The sequence below is a fragment of the Fusarium flagelliforme genome (genome assembly GCF_020744385.1).
Source record: "Fusarium flagelliforme strain FIESC 12 MPI-CAGE-AA-0113 chromosome Unknown B0J16scaffold_2, whole genome shotgun sequence".
NCBI classification, from domain to species: domain Eukaryota; kingdom Fungi; phylum Ascomycota; class Sordariomycetes; order Hypocreales; family Nectriaceae; genus Fusarium; species Fusarium flagelliforme.
The window spans coordinates 1,736,299-1,752,517 of record NW_025763504.1 but is presented as its reverse complement, the minus strand read 5'-3'; the positions used below and the strand labels follow the sequence as shown (position 1 = coordinate 1,752,517).

At 48.9% G+C, this 16,219-nt stretch overlaps 3 protein-coding genes across 3 annotated transcripts; 2 read left to right on the top strand and 1 right to left on the bottom strand.

Moving 5' to 3' along the window:
- The first annotated feature begins 872 nt into the window (after positions 1-872).
- B0J16DRAFT_57919 (uncharacterized protein) lies at positions 873-2,083 on the top strand. The gene is made up of 2 exons (XM_046134092.1): positions 873-1,281; positions 1,336-2,083. The coding sequence occupies exons 1-2, from the start codon at positions 1,027-1,029 to the stop codon at positions 1,897-1,899; spliced, it is 819 nt and encodes a 272-aa protein (XP_045986210.1). The 5' UTR covers positions 873-1,026; the 3' UTR covers positions 1,900-2,083.
- Positions 2,084-2,757: 674 nt separating this feature from the next.
- On the top strand, positions 2,758-6,953 carry B0J16DRAFT_411038 (Up-regulated during septation-domain-containing protein). Its single transcript, XM_046133203.1, has 3 exons — positions 2,758-3,259; positions 3,318-6,350; positions 6,410-6,953. Exons 1-3 carry the CDS (start codon positions 3,107-3,109, stop codon positions 6,509-6,511), a joined length of 3,288 nt encoding a protein of 1,095 aa, XP_045986209.1. The 5' UTR covers positions 2,758-3,106; the 3' UTR covers positions 6,512-6,953.
- A 1,835-nt stretch (positions 6,954-8,788) lies between these two features.
- B0J16DRAFT_57848 (T-complex protein 11-domain-containing protein) lies at positions 8,789-10,994 on the bottom strand. Its single transcript, XM_046134090.1, has 2 exons — positions 10,933-10,994; positions 8,789-10,875 (listed from the first exon to the last, which is right to left on the bottom strand). The coding sequence occupies exon 2, from the start codon at positions 10,760-10,762 to the stop codon at positions 8,834-8,836; it is 1,929 nt and encodes a 642-aa protein (XP_045986208.1). The 5' UTR covers positions 10,763-10,875; positions 10,933-10,994; the 3' UTR covers positions 8,789-8,833.
- Between the last annotated feature and the right edge of the window lie 5,225 nt (positions 10,995-16,219).

Genomic DNA, 16,219 nt, shown 5'->3' with positions numbered 1-16,219 from the left:
AGCCGCTTGTGGAGGGTTGATTTTGGTGAGAGGGTGAGGTTGGTTCAGTGTAGAAGAGAGGCGAGTGGGTGCAAGTTTTTGGAGGTTGATGATAGAGTAGAGAAGGCGTTCTTAGAGTTTAATTTCTATGCAATCATAGGGCGGCCACTCCAACGTCCAACTCAAAGGAAGATGTATTTTATTAATAAATAATTGACGATTATTAGTGTTCGGAATTGAACTGAATCTCCATCCCGATCTTTGGGAAATGATGGGCTTTGCATGCTTGGCGTTTACCTGCCCAACTGGAGTTCAGTCCATGTCCACTAGAGAAAGGCTAGGCTAGTCATGCTGGCTGATAGCGTGACGTTGCAGGGGCACAACTTCAAAGGATCTCTCTATTCCCGTTAGACAGATCGAATGTCAATGCAGAATTGTAAGTTTAGTATGTATGTGCTATAGTTGTTCTCGCCAATGCAAGTTTCTAGATCTGTCTAGTCCAAATAGTGAGATCCTATTCGGTATAATTGACGTTGTACAGGCACCCACCTACTTCGATCTAATTGATCTGATCGTTGGTAATCTTTGTCTCACGTATTGCGCACTACGAATATACACTATCATATCAACCGTTATATAGCTGTGCCATATTAAGTAAAGACTACCTGTAGCCATTAGCCGCATATGATTGACAACTCTTTACCCTGTATGTCTGTACATAAGTCCATTTTCTTAACCGAAATAACTCGTCGGTAACGACATTTCGATTATACCGACGTCAGCGGGGCCCGAAATGGGTGATGCAGCAAGACCCATAATTACCCGGGCATACACGTGATATTGAAATGCCACCTTTCGTGGATAGCTCTCGGAGCTGCATCTGTAGGTAGCCTGCACTCGTGTCAAACTTGACGTCGATCGTTGGCAACTCAGGAGCTTTCATTACAACTTATAGCACCGATAAAACAGTATATCAGCCAGCACAGCGATCGGTAACCCAAATTATGATACGATAATCATTGCGAACGTCTCCCAGCCAAGAGCAACATGTCTTTCACCAACACACCTGTGTCCCGGCTTGGTGTGATCGGTCTTGTGGCCGGCTCCATCCTAGCCAGTGTCCTCGACGTCAAGCACTACTTCTACATCCTAATTGATACTCACATATGGCGCTATCGGCAATTCTGGAGGCTCTTGGCCTACCAGCTGTGCTATGTTAACTCAACCGAGGTCCTTTTTGCTGCCATGTCCTTGTATAACCTCAGAATCGTCGAGCGCATGTGGGGTTCTCGCAAGTTCGTTGTAAGTTGCCCAATCCCAAGTTCTCGTCGACGTCGCTGACCTTTTTGCTCTTAGTCTTTCTTAACTGTCACTTATCTGATCACGTCCATCATCCCACCAATCGTCTCGGTCGTGTTGCGACCTCTTACCGCCGGATATCTAAACTATATTCCAGCCGGTCCTACTCCTATCATTTTCGCTATCCTAGCTCAGTATCATGCGATGGTTCCGCACATGTACAAATATCGAGTCGCGACGTCCGAGGCACCACCGACAGACCGGCCATTCGTGGGACTTACATTCTCTGACAAGTCCTACAAATACGCAATTGCTCTACACCTTGCACTATTACAATGGCCAGGTTCGGTTCTAGGTGCAATCATCGGCTGGGTAGTAGGATATTCGTGGCGGGAAGGCCTTCTTCCGGCTGTCCTCGTGCGTTGGCGCGTGCCAGGCTGGGTTGTGGGCCTTAGTTCGCAGAGGCGGAGCGCCGAGTTTGAAGGCCTTCGACGTCGTCTCGAAGATGAGAACTCAACATCAGCGACAGCAACAGGAGCTCAGGGTTCAGCAGAAGGCCAGGCAGAACGCCGGAGAACCATGGGTCAACAGATCATGGATCAAGTTCGGGAAGTCCTTTAATTAGTGCAGTCGATACGATAGGGATATCGACCGTTCTTTCGTTGCATCCGATTCAGCGATGTGGCTTCCGAACAATTGCGGGACATGAATGTCTGGCAGCGCATTCCTCCTCGAATTTATCTCAGCCCAGCGCATATATGCTATGCCAATAGATACTCTGATATTGTCCAGCGGAGGAATGGACCTGATGTGGTAATCACATATGCACCTCTGATATGTTAAGGCGGGCTGACGCAGTTCCGTGTATTAGAGGAGGGTATTAACATCATTGGGCTTCGTTTATGGCGTTGTCAGCCACCATCCATCGTCAACTGTCAGCATTACTCCGCGGATCAGCGTGCACAGCCTTTTATATGACAGCAACGCCATGAGAAGCCACTATAAAGGGAGCATTAATGTCTATAAATACAAAATGGGAGTCGAAGGATGCCAACTCAGCCGTCAAAACGTGGAGTCAGTAATTCAACTATTGAAGATACAAGAAAAAGAAACTCTGTCTACTATTCTTTTTCTCCAACAAGACCATACTCGAAACAGAGGCTCATTCCTACTGGTACAGCTTTAAAGAGCTACGAACTTAATAAAGACTAGTGGAAGGACCCATGCCCGAGCAGTGCGGGTGCGCCCCTCTTCTGCCTTGCTCCAGCCGCCGCAAAACCCCTACAGAACCGAATTGCATTACCCTGAGTGGTAGATCAACGCGGCGCCGGTACGTACCTGTCGCCCTGACTCGGTTAGACTCATCAACTCAACCGCTGTAATTCAACTTCCAGTGGAGGTCTTTTACAAGGGTTCCACTCGATAACTTAAGGTAATGAACCGTACCTGACCTTTTGGGTTATCGATGGGCCTCCTTTTCTTCTTAGTCGATCCCGACCTCTCCTTTTCCCTCCCCAGCATTTGGAATAACTTCACGACTTTTGCGCTCAGTCTTTGGCGGTAGCAATTCAGCGCCTCCTGTAGGATTGCTCTCGACTTTTTGCGATACCCCAGCCCCAGCCGTTTTTGGACGCGACATACCTTTGTTCCATTCAATTTCATCTTAGCTTCTCGGGTAGTCAACAGTCAACCACCTGTCCATCTTTCCGATACTGGCCAGCCATCGCTCTCTATGGCTCCTGTGGCATTATCTTAACCGTTAATCCCATTCGAAGCTGACCATATGTTTTGATAATCAAGACGACACGCTCGTAAACCCGCTGAAACTATGAGTGCGTACGCGCGAGAGGGTAGCCCGTATGGGTTCGATTCCTCTGGGATGTCACCCACCGCCCCAAGTCCTCGTGGAAAGACCTTTGTTGAAGGTTATCGCAGCGATATAATGAACGGTTTCGAGAAAGATCACAGACTTTACAACCCGGTACGTAGCCATGATAGTGGAGTCTTCGACTTACAGCTTCTAACTATAATCTTGATAGATGAATCCTGATCGACCACAAAGTTCCGCGCTCGTCGACCTCAAAGACCCTATCCAAATACATCTTCTCACCGAAACCGCCCTTTCAGACAGCAAGGAATATGAAATCTTGTCGCAAGAAGAAGTCGACGATCTGAAGAAGCAGAGCCAGTCCTTGTCTCAACGCGTCGAATCAACTCGGCAGAACCTGACTATCCAGTCCAAATACCGAGATGCAGCAATTTCAATGGCGAGATTATATAATCCTGGAAAGTTGGATGGCAAGCGAAGGAGTCTTTTGGGTCGCAACAGTGGTGACCACGCTCGCGCAAAGGAAGCCGAGGCCGAGAGGCAGGCGAGCGAGCGAAAATGCGAGGAGTTGGCGGCAGAGCTCTTTAATCTCGAGAAACGGCTCATGGAGCCTCAACGACGTCTACTGGAACACACTGCTGGTATTCTTCAACTCACACACAAAGCATCGAATAAGAAGAAGGATACGACCCCTACACTTCAGCCAATCAATGGCATGCCTGGAAGTCCAGAGAGCCTATATACGTATACCCGCAACAGTATGGACCGCGCAGGTGATGAGAACTATTTTCACGATGATAACTTCTACGACCAAGCTAAAGGAATATCGACCAGAGGACCCCCTCATCGCCAGCAACCTATTGAGATACCGCTCAAATCGCCAATTCGAGAACAGCACAGCCAGCTGAAAGATGAGATGGAAAAGATTAAGGATGAGAACCTGCATCTTAAGGGCCAGTCTGATTCTTTGGTTACGTCGATAACAGAGATGGAAGCTCGGCTTGAGAATCTGAACGGCTCATTACGGGATGCGATTGTTCGCTTCAACCCCTCCAAAAACGAGGATTACTACGACCCTCCATTCGGCGTGCCAGGAATGAAGCCGGGAGAACTTCTCAACAACCAGATGGACTATCTTGAAATGGGTCTCAACGCCATTGAGGTCGAACAAGAGTCGTCTGGTGAACATGGCAAGGTTGACAGCTCTATTGATAAACGCATCGAATCACTAAACCATCAGGTTCGAGATCTGTTGATGGCAGTGGATCCCGATTACCCAGCTGCACCTCAGTCCTCGCAAGACAGTATCGAGGCGAAACTCGACTATCTCGAGGATGCACTACGCGCCGCAGATTCGGAGCTAGAACGTGCAGTCCAAGCTGCTAAGTCGGGCACGCCAGAAAAACAGGACGATGAGCAAGTGGAGCGAATCCTTATGAATCTCTGGAATATGATGCAAACAGGCTTCAGCAAGATCAAGAAGGAGAAGGAGGAACGACGAAGAGCCCGCATGGAGAGAGGCTACGAAGACGAAGAAGTCTCTGACGACGAGTTCGATATTGACGAGGCATTCAGTCTTCCTGGATTCTCCAACCGGGTCCAATGGCTATACTCACAAGCCACCACACTCAAGGATCAAAAGTCTGTACTCAAGCGACAGATCAAGCAGCAGCGAGAACTCAATAACAAGTCAGACGCCGAAAAGGACGAGGAATTGGCGAGAAAGCAGGACGAGCTGGATGAGACACAAGTCTTGTTGGCTCGAGCCGAGAGGGATGCCATGACTGCACAAACCATGCTCTCGGAGGCGTTGGAAGAACTTGAAGGTTCCCGTAGCACTGCCAATGTTGGTTCTTCGAGGGCTGTATCCGAGGAAAGCAATAAGAAGGTCGCCGAGCTGGAGGCTGAGCTCAAGCGTCTGCAGAATGATCTGGCTGGTGCAGCGGGTGCGGCAGGTGCAGCACATGCGCAAGTTGAAGACCGAGAAGGAAAGATCAGCAGTCTGGAGAAGGAGCTCGACCAGGTCAGATCTGATCTTGCTGATGCGACAACTGCCGCTACCGCAGCGCGGTCTCAAATCGACGATCGAGAGAGCAAAATCACCGCCCTTGAGTCCGAGTTGGCCTACCTTGAGACAGCTCAAAGCGAGGTCGAAGAGCGCAACAAGAAGATTGCTGTCCTCCAGGCTGAGCTTGAGCAAGCTAATGCTGCTCACGCCCAGATTGAGGAGCGCGATGCCAAAATTGCCGCTCTTCACACCGAGGCACAGGAAGCCAATACTTTCAGGGATCAGGTTGAGGTGCACACTGCTACCATCGCCACTCTCAAGGCTGAGCTGGAGAAGACCAATGATGTTGAAGCTCGCCTTGAGGAACGAAATGCCAAGGTCGCTCGTCTCGAGGCTGATATGGAGTTGCTCCAAACAGACCTCGCGGGCGCTGCAGGTGCTGCAGGAGCCGCTCAAGCTCAGCTCGAGGAACGAAACAACAAGATCACGGCTCTTGAGGCTGATATCAAACAGCTTGAAGAGAGACTGGTCGCTGCCGAATCTTCCAGCAACAATACTCGTAACCAGTTGACTGGTGTCGATTCCGTAATTGATGCTCTCAACGCGCAGCTCGATGAAGTCAACCGATCCAAGCAAATGGCCGAGGATAACGCCAGATCCCTGCAACAACGAGTCGATGGTCAGAAGGAGGAGTTGGCAGCCAAGAAGAAACAGCTCAAAGAGAAGGAGGATGAGCTTGAACTTCTCAACATGAACTTTGTGGAGACAAAGACAGAGCTCACCATTGCTCAGGCTGAACTGGATGGTGCTTACGGGTCCCGTGCAGAGAGGGCCGCCGACGTGGCAGCTATCAAGACCAGCGGCGAGGTGATGAAGCTCCAGAATCAGCTCACAAGGCTCAAGAACGAACTGGCTGGAACTGTTCAAGAACTCGAGGATGTCACGAAGGAAACTCTTAGTGCTGAACGGGAGAAGATCGAGCTTGAGAACAAGCTTCAAGATGTTCAGGTTGTGAGAAGGCAGCTTGAAGGCGAAGTCACGTCGTTGCGCAAACAGCTCGAGACAGACATGGATAAGGCTCGCGAGCATATCGCCAAGCTTCAGGAAGACCTTGACAGCGAGCGCCTTAGGGCAATCCCACCAAACGGCGGAGTCGGCAGAGGTGCTTCCATGCTGAGCGAGCAATTCAGAGCTACAATGCGTGAGGAGAGAAAGAAGTTCCAGGAGAATATTAAGGTAGGCCTATGCTCTAACCCTGCAAGGTGCATGACAACAATGCTAACAAGTGTCAACAGGAGGAGCGTGCTCGAACACGCCAGCTTGAAGAAGAGCTCGCCAAATTGAAGCGTATTCAAACGCCGACCAAAGTACCTTCAAGTCCTCAACGAGTCGACTAAAGAGAGGAGAAGCCGCGAGTGTCAAACTTTGAGGCAAGATTGACACCGAGCCTGGCGCCATGTTTCACGATGTACAATATTTTCTTTCTTGAGGGCCACTGTCACTAATCTTCTACGTGGTCTGGCTTTCGCACAAACGTTCTCGGTTTATTTTACTTTAGAAGCATCGGTTGGATGAATGGGGCTGAGAGTGGATGCTGTATTTGCTGGGCGCATATGCATTTGAGGAGTTTTATGTGAAGGATGAATCAATGATTCCAAAAAATGAGAACCAAAAAGAAGGTTCTCGCCTATAGATGCTGGGGTGGTGTAGTTTTACTTTGCTAGCGATATACTGGGAGGATCTTGTGAATGGGGTCATTGTTGGGACTTTTAAATAAGCATGTCAAATGACAGAAAGCAATATTGACTTATTATCACAAGACTACTATACCAATAATCTAGTATCATGTCTTTCGAGAGTGGTGATCACGCAGAGCTGTGAAGTGTTAAAGGATACGGCCCAACCGATATGCTTCTCAGAAAGTTTCCGCCCGTGGATGTCCAAATCACAGACACTTGAAATTGGTTTCATGGTACGAAGGAAGATCACGTTCTATAAGAAAAGAGACACAAAACTTAACTATTTGATTTGATATACTTTGTTTCTTCAACAATTACACATCGGCGATTCCTCAATACTGCGTCAACGTATTCAAGGATAGATGTCATGACGTGATTCAAGGTCAAATTAAGTTATTACAGGTTCTACAGTAAGAATTTCCTCATTATACAAGCCCAAAGAGTTAATGATAGGTTCTTCGTAAAGGCAGGTAGAGTTTACATCAGCTCGTATGATAATTACTCGCAATGTGAGTTCCGGCGAGTTATAAAAGCTTCAGGCTTGATAATAATCGTTTACTCATTATCTCGTCACAAGCAGCTTCTAGTTTCGACTTTGAATAGGCAAAGAGAAGAAGTTTGCTATTATCGATGACTCTCACCCTCCATGTTAAGAGAAACAAGCATAGATAAATGGCCTTTACACCGTCTATACAGTTTCGAAGCAAACACTCATCAACAACTCATACACAATTCAACCAGAAGAAGCCGTCACCTATTATCTCAACCTCTTGTGATGTATTGTTTTGCCTTTAAGTCTGCCTCTTTTTTCCATTTCGGATTCTAGAATCCTGACTCCAACGGTTTTCGCCGAGCAAACCGTTAAGCCTATACAAACCCTTTTTAGCAACACAAACCCCTACTGAGAAAACACCCGCACAATCGAGGCGCAGACACTCAAGTTACTCTAGCACTTTCGTAACCTGTTCACTACAGAGGTTTGTTCGAGTTTACACCGAGGGTCTGGCTGCTGTATTAGTCAGCTCACCTGCGAGGTTGTCAATTTGACGGTAAATTGGAGTTAACAGAGACACATGGTGATGGTTGGTAAGTCACATGGTGATAGTCACAAGTTATGCACTGGGTGGTCAGCAGCCTAGTCTCAGGCTCGGCATGCCCAACTTCTCGGTCAGTGACAGATTGGACAGTGAAAGACATTGGCCGACTGGATCGAAAAGACAACTCTAGTCATTTCGAGAGGTACGACCACCATTCAGGACATCGATAATTCTCATCTCAACTTGCACCGCATTTCAGTGTAACATAATACCAGGCTTAACAAGGATACGTAAATGCACCTACCCGGGTAGGCAAATCAAAAACAGATAGAGGGTGGAGTAAGAATAAGTTAAATCTCTTCTAGTCTTTCTTTGTCTAATCTATGCCACTTATTGCGCCGTGTATGTACAGAAAGAATATCCGGTATATGAGTTCAAATCTGTGCGCCTGATCTAAATGCGAAGTGAGCCGCCCAAGTTTGTACACTGAAGCCAAAAACAAAACCATATGCTTCCCAGTATAACGTGGCACCCTGAAAGAGGCACGAGTGTACTGGCGAATAGCTCAACACCAAATGCGCCGTTACGTGAAATCAAAGGGCTACATACGCCCGTCCTCGCAAAGACAAATAAACTCCTGTTAAAAGCAAGACGCAGATGACGCAAGAAAATGATTGGGGTTAGGTCCGCCACCCCATGCAAAAGCTTAATGCCAATGGCAAAGCCTCGATGTTTGAATTTTGCGATGCCAAATCGAATGATTTGGGTTGGTTCCGGTCCAGCCAAGAATAGTTATCGAGTCCTGGCTGTATTATGTTATGTCCACAAGCCAAGCCGGATATTGTGCAGGTAACCATGCATGTATCGACATTAAAAGGTGGTAAATGGGGTATAACGAAGTGGTGATACGAAGTGATACATGGGGTTGCTCTGCTCGGTCTGACTAGTCCAAAGACATATCATCCTCGTCGACATATGCCATGCGAGCCCATATCCTCCAGTGAACAACGCCAACGTGGGCAATACGGGTTGCAATATCTTCAATGCCGCCTTCCTGCTGACCCATGCGGATAGCTGCATCCAAATCTCGGTCTCGTCCTGCATCCAAGCTGCGGCTGCTGGCTGGCACACGGTTACCGGTGGCAATCGAGAACAGGCAAACGCCGGATAGCGACTTGAAGTAGCGTACACGAGTAGCAAGCTCAGTGACAAGTCGATGACGGTATGCCTCCTCCATCTCTTGGTAAATGGGGGATGAGATGCGGCAAACGTTCTCGGTCAGCTTCTCCTCGAAACTTGCAAGCATATCCATGGGCGCATTGGTGAAGCGGAAAATCTGCAGGGCCAGAGACGGGGCCATTGCTCGCCATCGTTCGTGGTGGTGAAGGTCATGAGGCGCTTGCTGAAGAAGGGCTACTAGGGTATCGCGGAGGTTTCGAGCCTTGGATTTTGACTCGTTGGTATCTGAGGTCAGGTATGAAGGGAAGACTAGGGACGACCGTGGTGATGAGGAGTTCGAGTCTGTAGAGCTAAGGGCGACACTTGAAGGTCGTGAGTTCGAAGAGGGTGGTGTGTTGAAGTTGAACTCATGATCGTCTGGGACAGCGCTAAGGCAAGCAGGAGGTGAATTCAATCGTGACACACGCTCGAGGTCTTCATACATGCGCATACAGACATCCAAGTTGATAGCATCGAGGATATCAGATCGGACACGGCCTAGTCGATCCTCGTCAAAGAAGAATGTGCCAGGCAGAGGCTTCTCGCCAGCAGAAGGGAGCATCGATCGCGAGAGTCCCTCGAAAAAGACGCCCATATCTCCAAAGTGAGATGACATCTTGCCAGAGCCACTGGGATAGGTTCTGGCAGCCTCCTGGTACCATGGTTTAGCATCGCCAATATCCATCTTGCGGTTTCGCAGCTTCTTCATCAAGAACTTTTGTTCGAATGCTGTTGTCTCTTCAATGAGAGCTGGTCGAAGACAGCGGATCTGGTGGTTTGCGACATCCAACTTCATTGCCTCAAGAACGCTGAGCAAGCTTCGCATGCCATTGACAAGCTCCTCAACATCGTTGTTGCTGTTGCCGTTGCTGAGCTGCTTGTACATAGAATCAACCCACTCATCCCGCATTGGTGCGCAGTGAGATTTGAGAACGCTTGAGAGCCACGAAGCAAGCTTCTCGAGATCGGCGATTCCGCGGTGAAATTGTTGCATTAGAAGTTCCACGTTAAGACCTTCGTCGAGGAATTGCCGGTCACGCTGGGGAACTAGGGTTTGAATGATTTCCTTCACAGACTTGAGAAGCTTTGGTAAGCACCAGTCGTCGCCTGTGCCGTGCTTTGCGTAGAAACTGTCTCGGTCCACAATGAATTCGAGGAGCTCCTCCTTGAGGGTCATCCAAAAGATACTGGCACGATCATGCTTTCTTCGGCCCTTGTCACCTTCAACGTTAGGTCTGAAGTGTAGTTCAGGATCGAAGTTGATGTCGTGCCTTAGCTTGGGGTTATTGATGATCTTGGAAACCTCAAGTTCACCAAGGCTTGATTTTGTCACCGGAGGCTCAAGCGGTTGGCTTGGGGCAGGAGACCTCCTGCTGTCAGGTCCTGGACTTGATGTGGTTGAAGTTGTTGACATTTCGGAAGGGTTTCGTGAGAGTGGTGCTGCCACTGGGGCTGGTGCATTAGAGACATTGTCATACCCGCGTGGTAAGACTTGTGATGATTGCGTGGCCTCGTCCTTTTCGTCGGTTGATGGTTTTCTGGTTGTCTCCTTCTCTGGTCTCGTCTCGCCTTCACCGTTAGGCCCAGGACCTGATGTTGACAAACTCCGCCTTGACCGTTCAACTGGGCCTCCAAATCCTTGATCTGACGCCATCTTGTTGTTTGTGGCTTTTCTTGAGTATCGACTGATTGATTCAGTTACTCGTATAAAGTTCGAGATGGTGATACCCAGAAGTCAAAGAGATCTGGCTTATTTAGTTTATCAAACTGTTCGAGTAGCTGTTAGTCATTTCGTGTCCCATCAACAAAGGGCATCTTGTGAACATGAGGGGCGCAGCCATATCAGTCACGAGCGTACGGCCAGCTGCAGGACACTTGATGGGGAACTATTCCTCCACCGAATGCTGTGCACCAACATCAAGTCCAGGCGGGATATCGATTGTTTTCGTTCCAAGGCCGTATGCAATGCTGAGGTGTTGCGGTCGACTTACAAGGATCGTATGAGCTTGGAGCGGACAGTGACTGTTTGCGTGCACCAAGTATCGCGGCTGTGTGACAGTATATGCTGTATCCCTTTTCCCTTTACCGTCAATCTTCCTCCTGGTGGGTTGCTTCGCAGTTCGTCTCGGTTGTATATACCGTCGTCTTTGTACGTGACCAATCGTCTTGCGGGTGCTTGCGTCGAGTAAATGAAGTAGGGGAACGTCGAACTGATGTTGACAGTATTCTAGCAAAACAAAAACCTTGAAAAGTAAAGATTAAGGGTGTCTTCAACGCTCTTGGCCTCAGGCAGGTTGATAGATTCTAGGTATGATAAGACAGAAATAGAAAATAGATCAAGAAGAAGGGAGGAAAGAAAGAAAAGGGGACGACAGTGATGGGAGACTGGGATATTTGATATGTGGATAGAGTCTGGGTTGGTGTGTGGCACTTAGACAGACGAGACCAGGCTAGTGGTAGTCTACTGTACTTCCTCCTCTGATGGCCTCTGAGACACGTTTTTCCCACCAGACCAACTCAGAAAGTCTCCATACCGAGTCAGAGCAAAAGCTTTTCCTTTACTTGGAAATTTTAGGGGCCAAGCGCGGCATCGCGTGGGATGGGCCTGGCTGGGTATGGCGGTGGGCGGAACGCCATGGATGCAGAGAGCCCGTGTAGGCCGTATGTACAGTAATGTGCCTAGAACGAGGCAAAAATCGGCTAACTCTACTCCGTAATGTCTTCACCCCAGTATCCCAGCTGCTCCAGGCTGGCGTGGAAGGGCCCTGCATGGGGAGGGTGGCGTCCGAAGGAGGGTGTACGATTAGTGATGGATTTTGGAATGCACCACTGGTAAGTGAAGGACGCCAACCTGATGTACACTAATGTATCTCGGTACCAGGCTGTAATTAAGTGTCCTGCATGCTGGGTGGTGGCCATGTGTAGACAGTATCCGTAATTATCGTGGGTTCTACTCAATGAGTGCACATTGTAGTGTAGTTGAAAAAGGGTTTAACTGTTGCCGCCCTGAAGTTGATTCGAGAACGAAATCGACGTATGAATCAATAAAGATAGTTTGGACATGTTCAATTGGGCGTTCGGCGATGAGCAGCGCCATTGGGCTTGATTGTGTAGGTCAGACAGTGGCATGCATTCATTCAATCCAGCCTGTGCCCAAAGTCAGAACATGTTGGTGAGGACTGGAGCGTAATCTTAACACTGCAGCGACAGCGTGACCCTCTACTGTTTTGAGTCTGACTGTCTGAGCCTGTTGTTGCCATCGTCTCGGTGCCTCGCCTGCTCGTCTCTGTTAGATGAGTAAGGAAGCAAAGGTCAGACGCTACCTGACTCAGTCTAAAGGGGGTATCACGGGAGCCACACTCGCCGTGATCGATCTTCCTTTGTCTGATGAGTTTTCTTTGCCTGCAAATGACTAACACTGCTGTGTTTTCATACTGTACTCTATCACGATACTTGCCGCCTTGATAAGTTGATGGTCATGGCGAAAAGCGTTGTATCCGTGCCATAACTGCTGCAATGTACTGATACTGTAGCGGCGACATATAAACGACTCCACAGACTGTGGACAGTGCGTGATCAAGACCATTCGATGTAGGGAGTGGGTTTGTCATGGATGTCATTTCATGGGATCCGCGGGATGAAATGGAGATGAAGATGCCCTGTAAAGCCTGTACTGGGCCTGGAGATGGAGATGGGCATTGAAGGTTGGGTGGATGGCACTTTCCATTCTGTAGGGGCAGCAGAAAAAAAAACGGCTCCTTCCCTTACAGGATGTGATCCTCAGGCTGCCCTCCTTGCTAAATTCTAATCCTAATTCATTCCGCCCTCGAGTTGCTCGGATGCAAGGCAATACACTTTCTAAAAACTTAATGCTGCAAACCTCACAAAATTGAAACTAGCATGACACTGCAGTCTTCATCTTGCGACGTCGACAAAAATAAACAAAATACGTACGTTATAAAACAGGGTCAGCTACGACTTGCCGAAGGCGGATCGAATTCCAGGAACATTTGACCCAAACAGGTCAGGGAACAACAAACTTGGCCTGCCGATTCGTCCACCGATTCCAGGGGATCTCACTTACTCGGGACCAATGAAGGACATTTTGCACAGTACATGGCTGACATGCCACGCTCAGAGGAGGTACCGTATTGTACAGAACCGAGTATCCGTACCGTACTGGCGCCAACAATAACCCCAACAAGGGACGGCCCAGGGCCAAGGGCACCCATTTCCCAGGGACCACCATCGTCATCTCATCGCACTAGCACACCTCGGGGGGTCGCAGAAAGATCCATCCGCCGCCGCTGCTGATCTAGAAACGGACCAGAAGCGTGCAGATTTCAGCGGAGTCCCTGCGCGACTAATGAGCCGCCCCAGCATCGGCCACTACGAGTCGTCCTGCAACTCTCGCTGGCCCAGGAGCCAACAAAGCAATGCAATCCAAATGCTGACTGACTCTCAATGGAAAATCATGTTTCTCGTGGCAGTGTTGTGACGACAGTTGCATACTGAGCCTCGGTCAAAGAGTAGTGTGTTTTCTTCGACTGTACAGTACTGGCCTCGTCGATTACCGCCACAAAAGCTGCTTGTATTGCAGAATGCTCATCGAAAATTCTCGTCTGCGCCTCGCCACAGACATATAACGAAGAGCGTGGCATGTACTGGGTAAGGAGCGGTGACTTGTGTCGATGCAGTCACTCAGTCGTGTCATTCTGCAATGCAGCAGATGAGTCTCACACAAAACACAAGTTTGCCGAGGCGCTCGCGAGTGGATATGAGGTTGTATCCGTACTCCGTCCTGCCCGTACGTTGTTACAGCCTTCTCCAGGCCTCTCAGTACACAATGACCGACCAATTCAAGGCGAAGGACATTTCGCCAATTTAGTACTTGCTAATTGGTCAGTAACACTGATAGTGTATCCCAGCCTGGTGGTACTGGGATGTTTTTGCCTATCTAATCTCTCTTTGGTACTCCGTACAGTACAAGCATGTCCCTTGAATGTTTTGTACAAAGAATTGGATTGGTGGATGTTCACAATATGATAATATCTTGGGAACCTTGAGTATAGCAACCCAACTACCAAGACTACCAGATTCTATTCAGGGCGAGCGACCGGGGTTCGTTCACGCTTCGGCCATTTCGATAGAGGCTCAGCACTTGCACCTGCCAGAATGTCCATGCGTGCAGGCCCTGGAGGTGCAGCAGCGTCGAATGGTAGTGGTGTCGTAGTGGTGTGTTTGGCAGTACTACTACCTATTATGTAGGGTCTTGAGGGCGGACCTCTTCAATTCCTGGTCAGACAGGGTAGAACAGGGAGCATGCACCAGTTCGACAAAAGAGATGATGGGTTCATCTCTCTCGACAAGTGTGCCAGCCCTGTCAATTGCCCACTATTTTATCCGTCATACTCATCAGACAGACTACTACTACGTAGGTATGTATGAGGCCCAAGTCTTGGGTATTGTTTCTGTTCTCACTCATACGCTTGGGCTGCTATTTGCCCACCCTGCAATAGCGTCCAACAAAGCTCAGCACATATGAGTCAGGATTGATAACAACCAGGAAAGAAAGGATATGTCACTCATAAAATACCAAGCATCAATTTGCAAAACACCATCGGTGTGGAACCACATCACCATCCGCCAGGACACGAAGTGGCCAACGCATCAATGCACCCGTGTTTGAACCACAGCCCAAAACTTGGCTCTAATGCTGTTCTGCCCAAGATTCTGCAAAGCTATTAATGCGGATGGGATTCTTTCACCGCCGTAACCGCAATCGCAGTCGCAACGCTGCCATGCTTGGTGTAACGAGTTGTGGCTGAACCGATGGCACCTCAACCTATTGCACAAACCGCAATTTGGTGTTTGTCGAGTGGTCGATGAGGTCGTTCAATCAGCAGACTAGAACTGCCAAGCACAGCACGTTGCAACACCCTAATCGACACAACGCAACGCAAAAGACGGTGTTCTGTTCAGTTCATTTCCACATGGCTAACGTCAAATCTTATTCATGGCAGGATTCCAACGCCAAATCCGAGTCGGAGATGCCGTCTCTTATTGGAATGCTTCTCGTAAAGACAACTCTATAATTATTCAGGAACGTACAGTCATCCATCCACCAGCGGCAGCCGCTTCGCCCCAGGTCCAGGTCCAGTTCAGCTCACCTTGCCCATGCGGCGGATTCCTTTCTTTGTGTCACGTACCGTCCGTCCGTTCAGGTCCGAAACCACCACATCGGACATCGGACATGGCGAGGCTGCAACCATCGCATACATGCCACAGTAAAGTAACTTCCCCCTCACTGACCCTCGGGTTTGCGAGTTACCACTACAATCGATTTGTTTTATCTCGTGTAACCGCAAGCAGTCGAGGCGGCCTGACAAGCGCCCATGACAAATGATCACGCGGGTAAGAAAATTGCCCATACACTAACATAAAGGTTGTTTGTCCCTCGCTTTTTAGTTAAACAAAACCCAAAAATGTTGGCTGATTTTGGGGAGGAAACCAGCTGGGGCGGTATGGTCAATAGTGCCATGCAAGGCGAAGAACTCCCTAACCCTAAAACCAACGATTCATTGACTTTGTACGGTGTGTTTTGTGCCACCGGACCTTTTGTTGGTATGGATTTCTTCGGTAGGCAGGCATGTTAGTTTCCTAGGTTTCCTAGTCATTGTCATGGACATGATGCTCGTTCGACGAGACGGGAAGCAGGGCAGCAAGACCGAGACGATGGATTTGAATCAGGGACAGGCTGGTTGCCACTGGCTGTGTGCCTACCAAGACCTAGGCCTAGTCCCTGACTTCCGACTTGGCTTCATGACAAGAATCACTCCCTCTAAAACTCTACTGTTGGATGTCAAGATGTCTTATCATCGTCTCGAATCACCTAGATTCGCCTTGCATATGCAGTCCTTGGATCCATCGATCGTCTACGCCAACCACACCAGACATCCCACCTGTCAACTAATTACTGCGTAGCATGTATTATACTGTACAGTGCTGTACTGTACTAGCTGATCCCCGCTACTTCGTTTCGTATATCGGAGTCTTGTCCCCTTTTTTTTATTCTCCTTCGGGGGCCTTTCCCAGACTTATACTTGAAGGC

Bases quoted from the DNA above. Each gene is read 5' to 3' on its own strand.
- B0J16DRAFT_57848 (XM_046134090.1), bottom strand. From the start codon at position 10,762: ATGGCGTCAGATCAAGGATTTGGAGGCCCAGTTGAACGGTCAAGGCGG.
- B0J16DRAFT_411038 (XM_046133203.1), top strand. From the start codon at position 3,107: ATGAGTGCGTACGCGCGAGAGGGTAGCCCGTATGGGTTCGATTCCTCT. The intron at 3,260-3,317 runs GTACGTAGCCAT...TAATCTTGATAG, and splicing joins ATCACAGACTTTACAACCCG to ATGAATCCTGATCGACCACA. The intron at 6,351-6,409 runs GTAGGCCTATGC...AAGTGTCAACAG, and splicing joins AGTTCCAGGAGAATATTAAG to GAGGAGCGTGCTCGAACACG.
- B0J16DRAFT_57919 (XM_046134092.1), top strand. From the start codon at position 1,027: ATGTCTTTCACCAACACACCTGTGTCCCGGCTTGGTGTGATCGGTCTT. The intron at 1,282-1,335 runs GTAAGTTGCCCA...TTTTGCTCTTAG, and splicing joins GGGGTTCTCGCAAGTTCGTT to TCTTTCTTAACTGTCACTTA.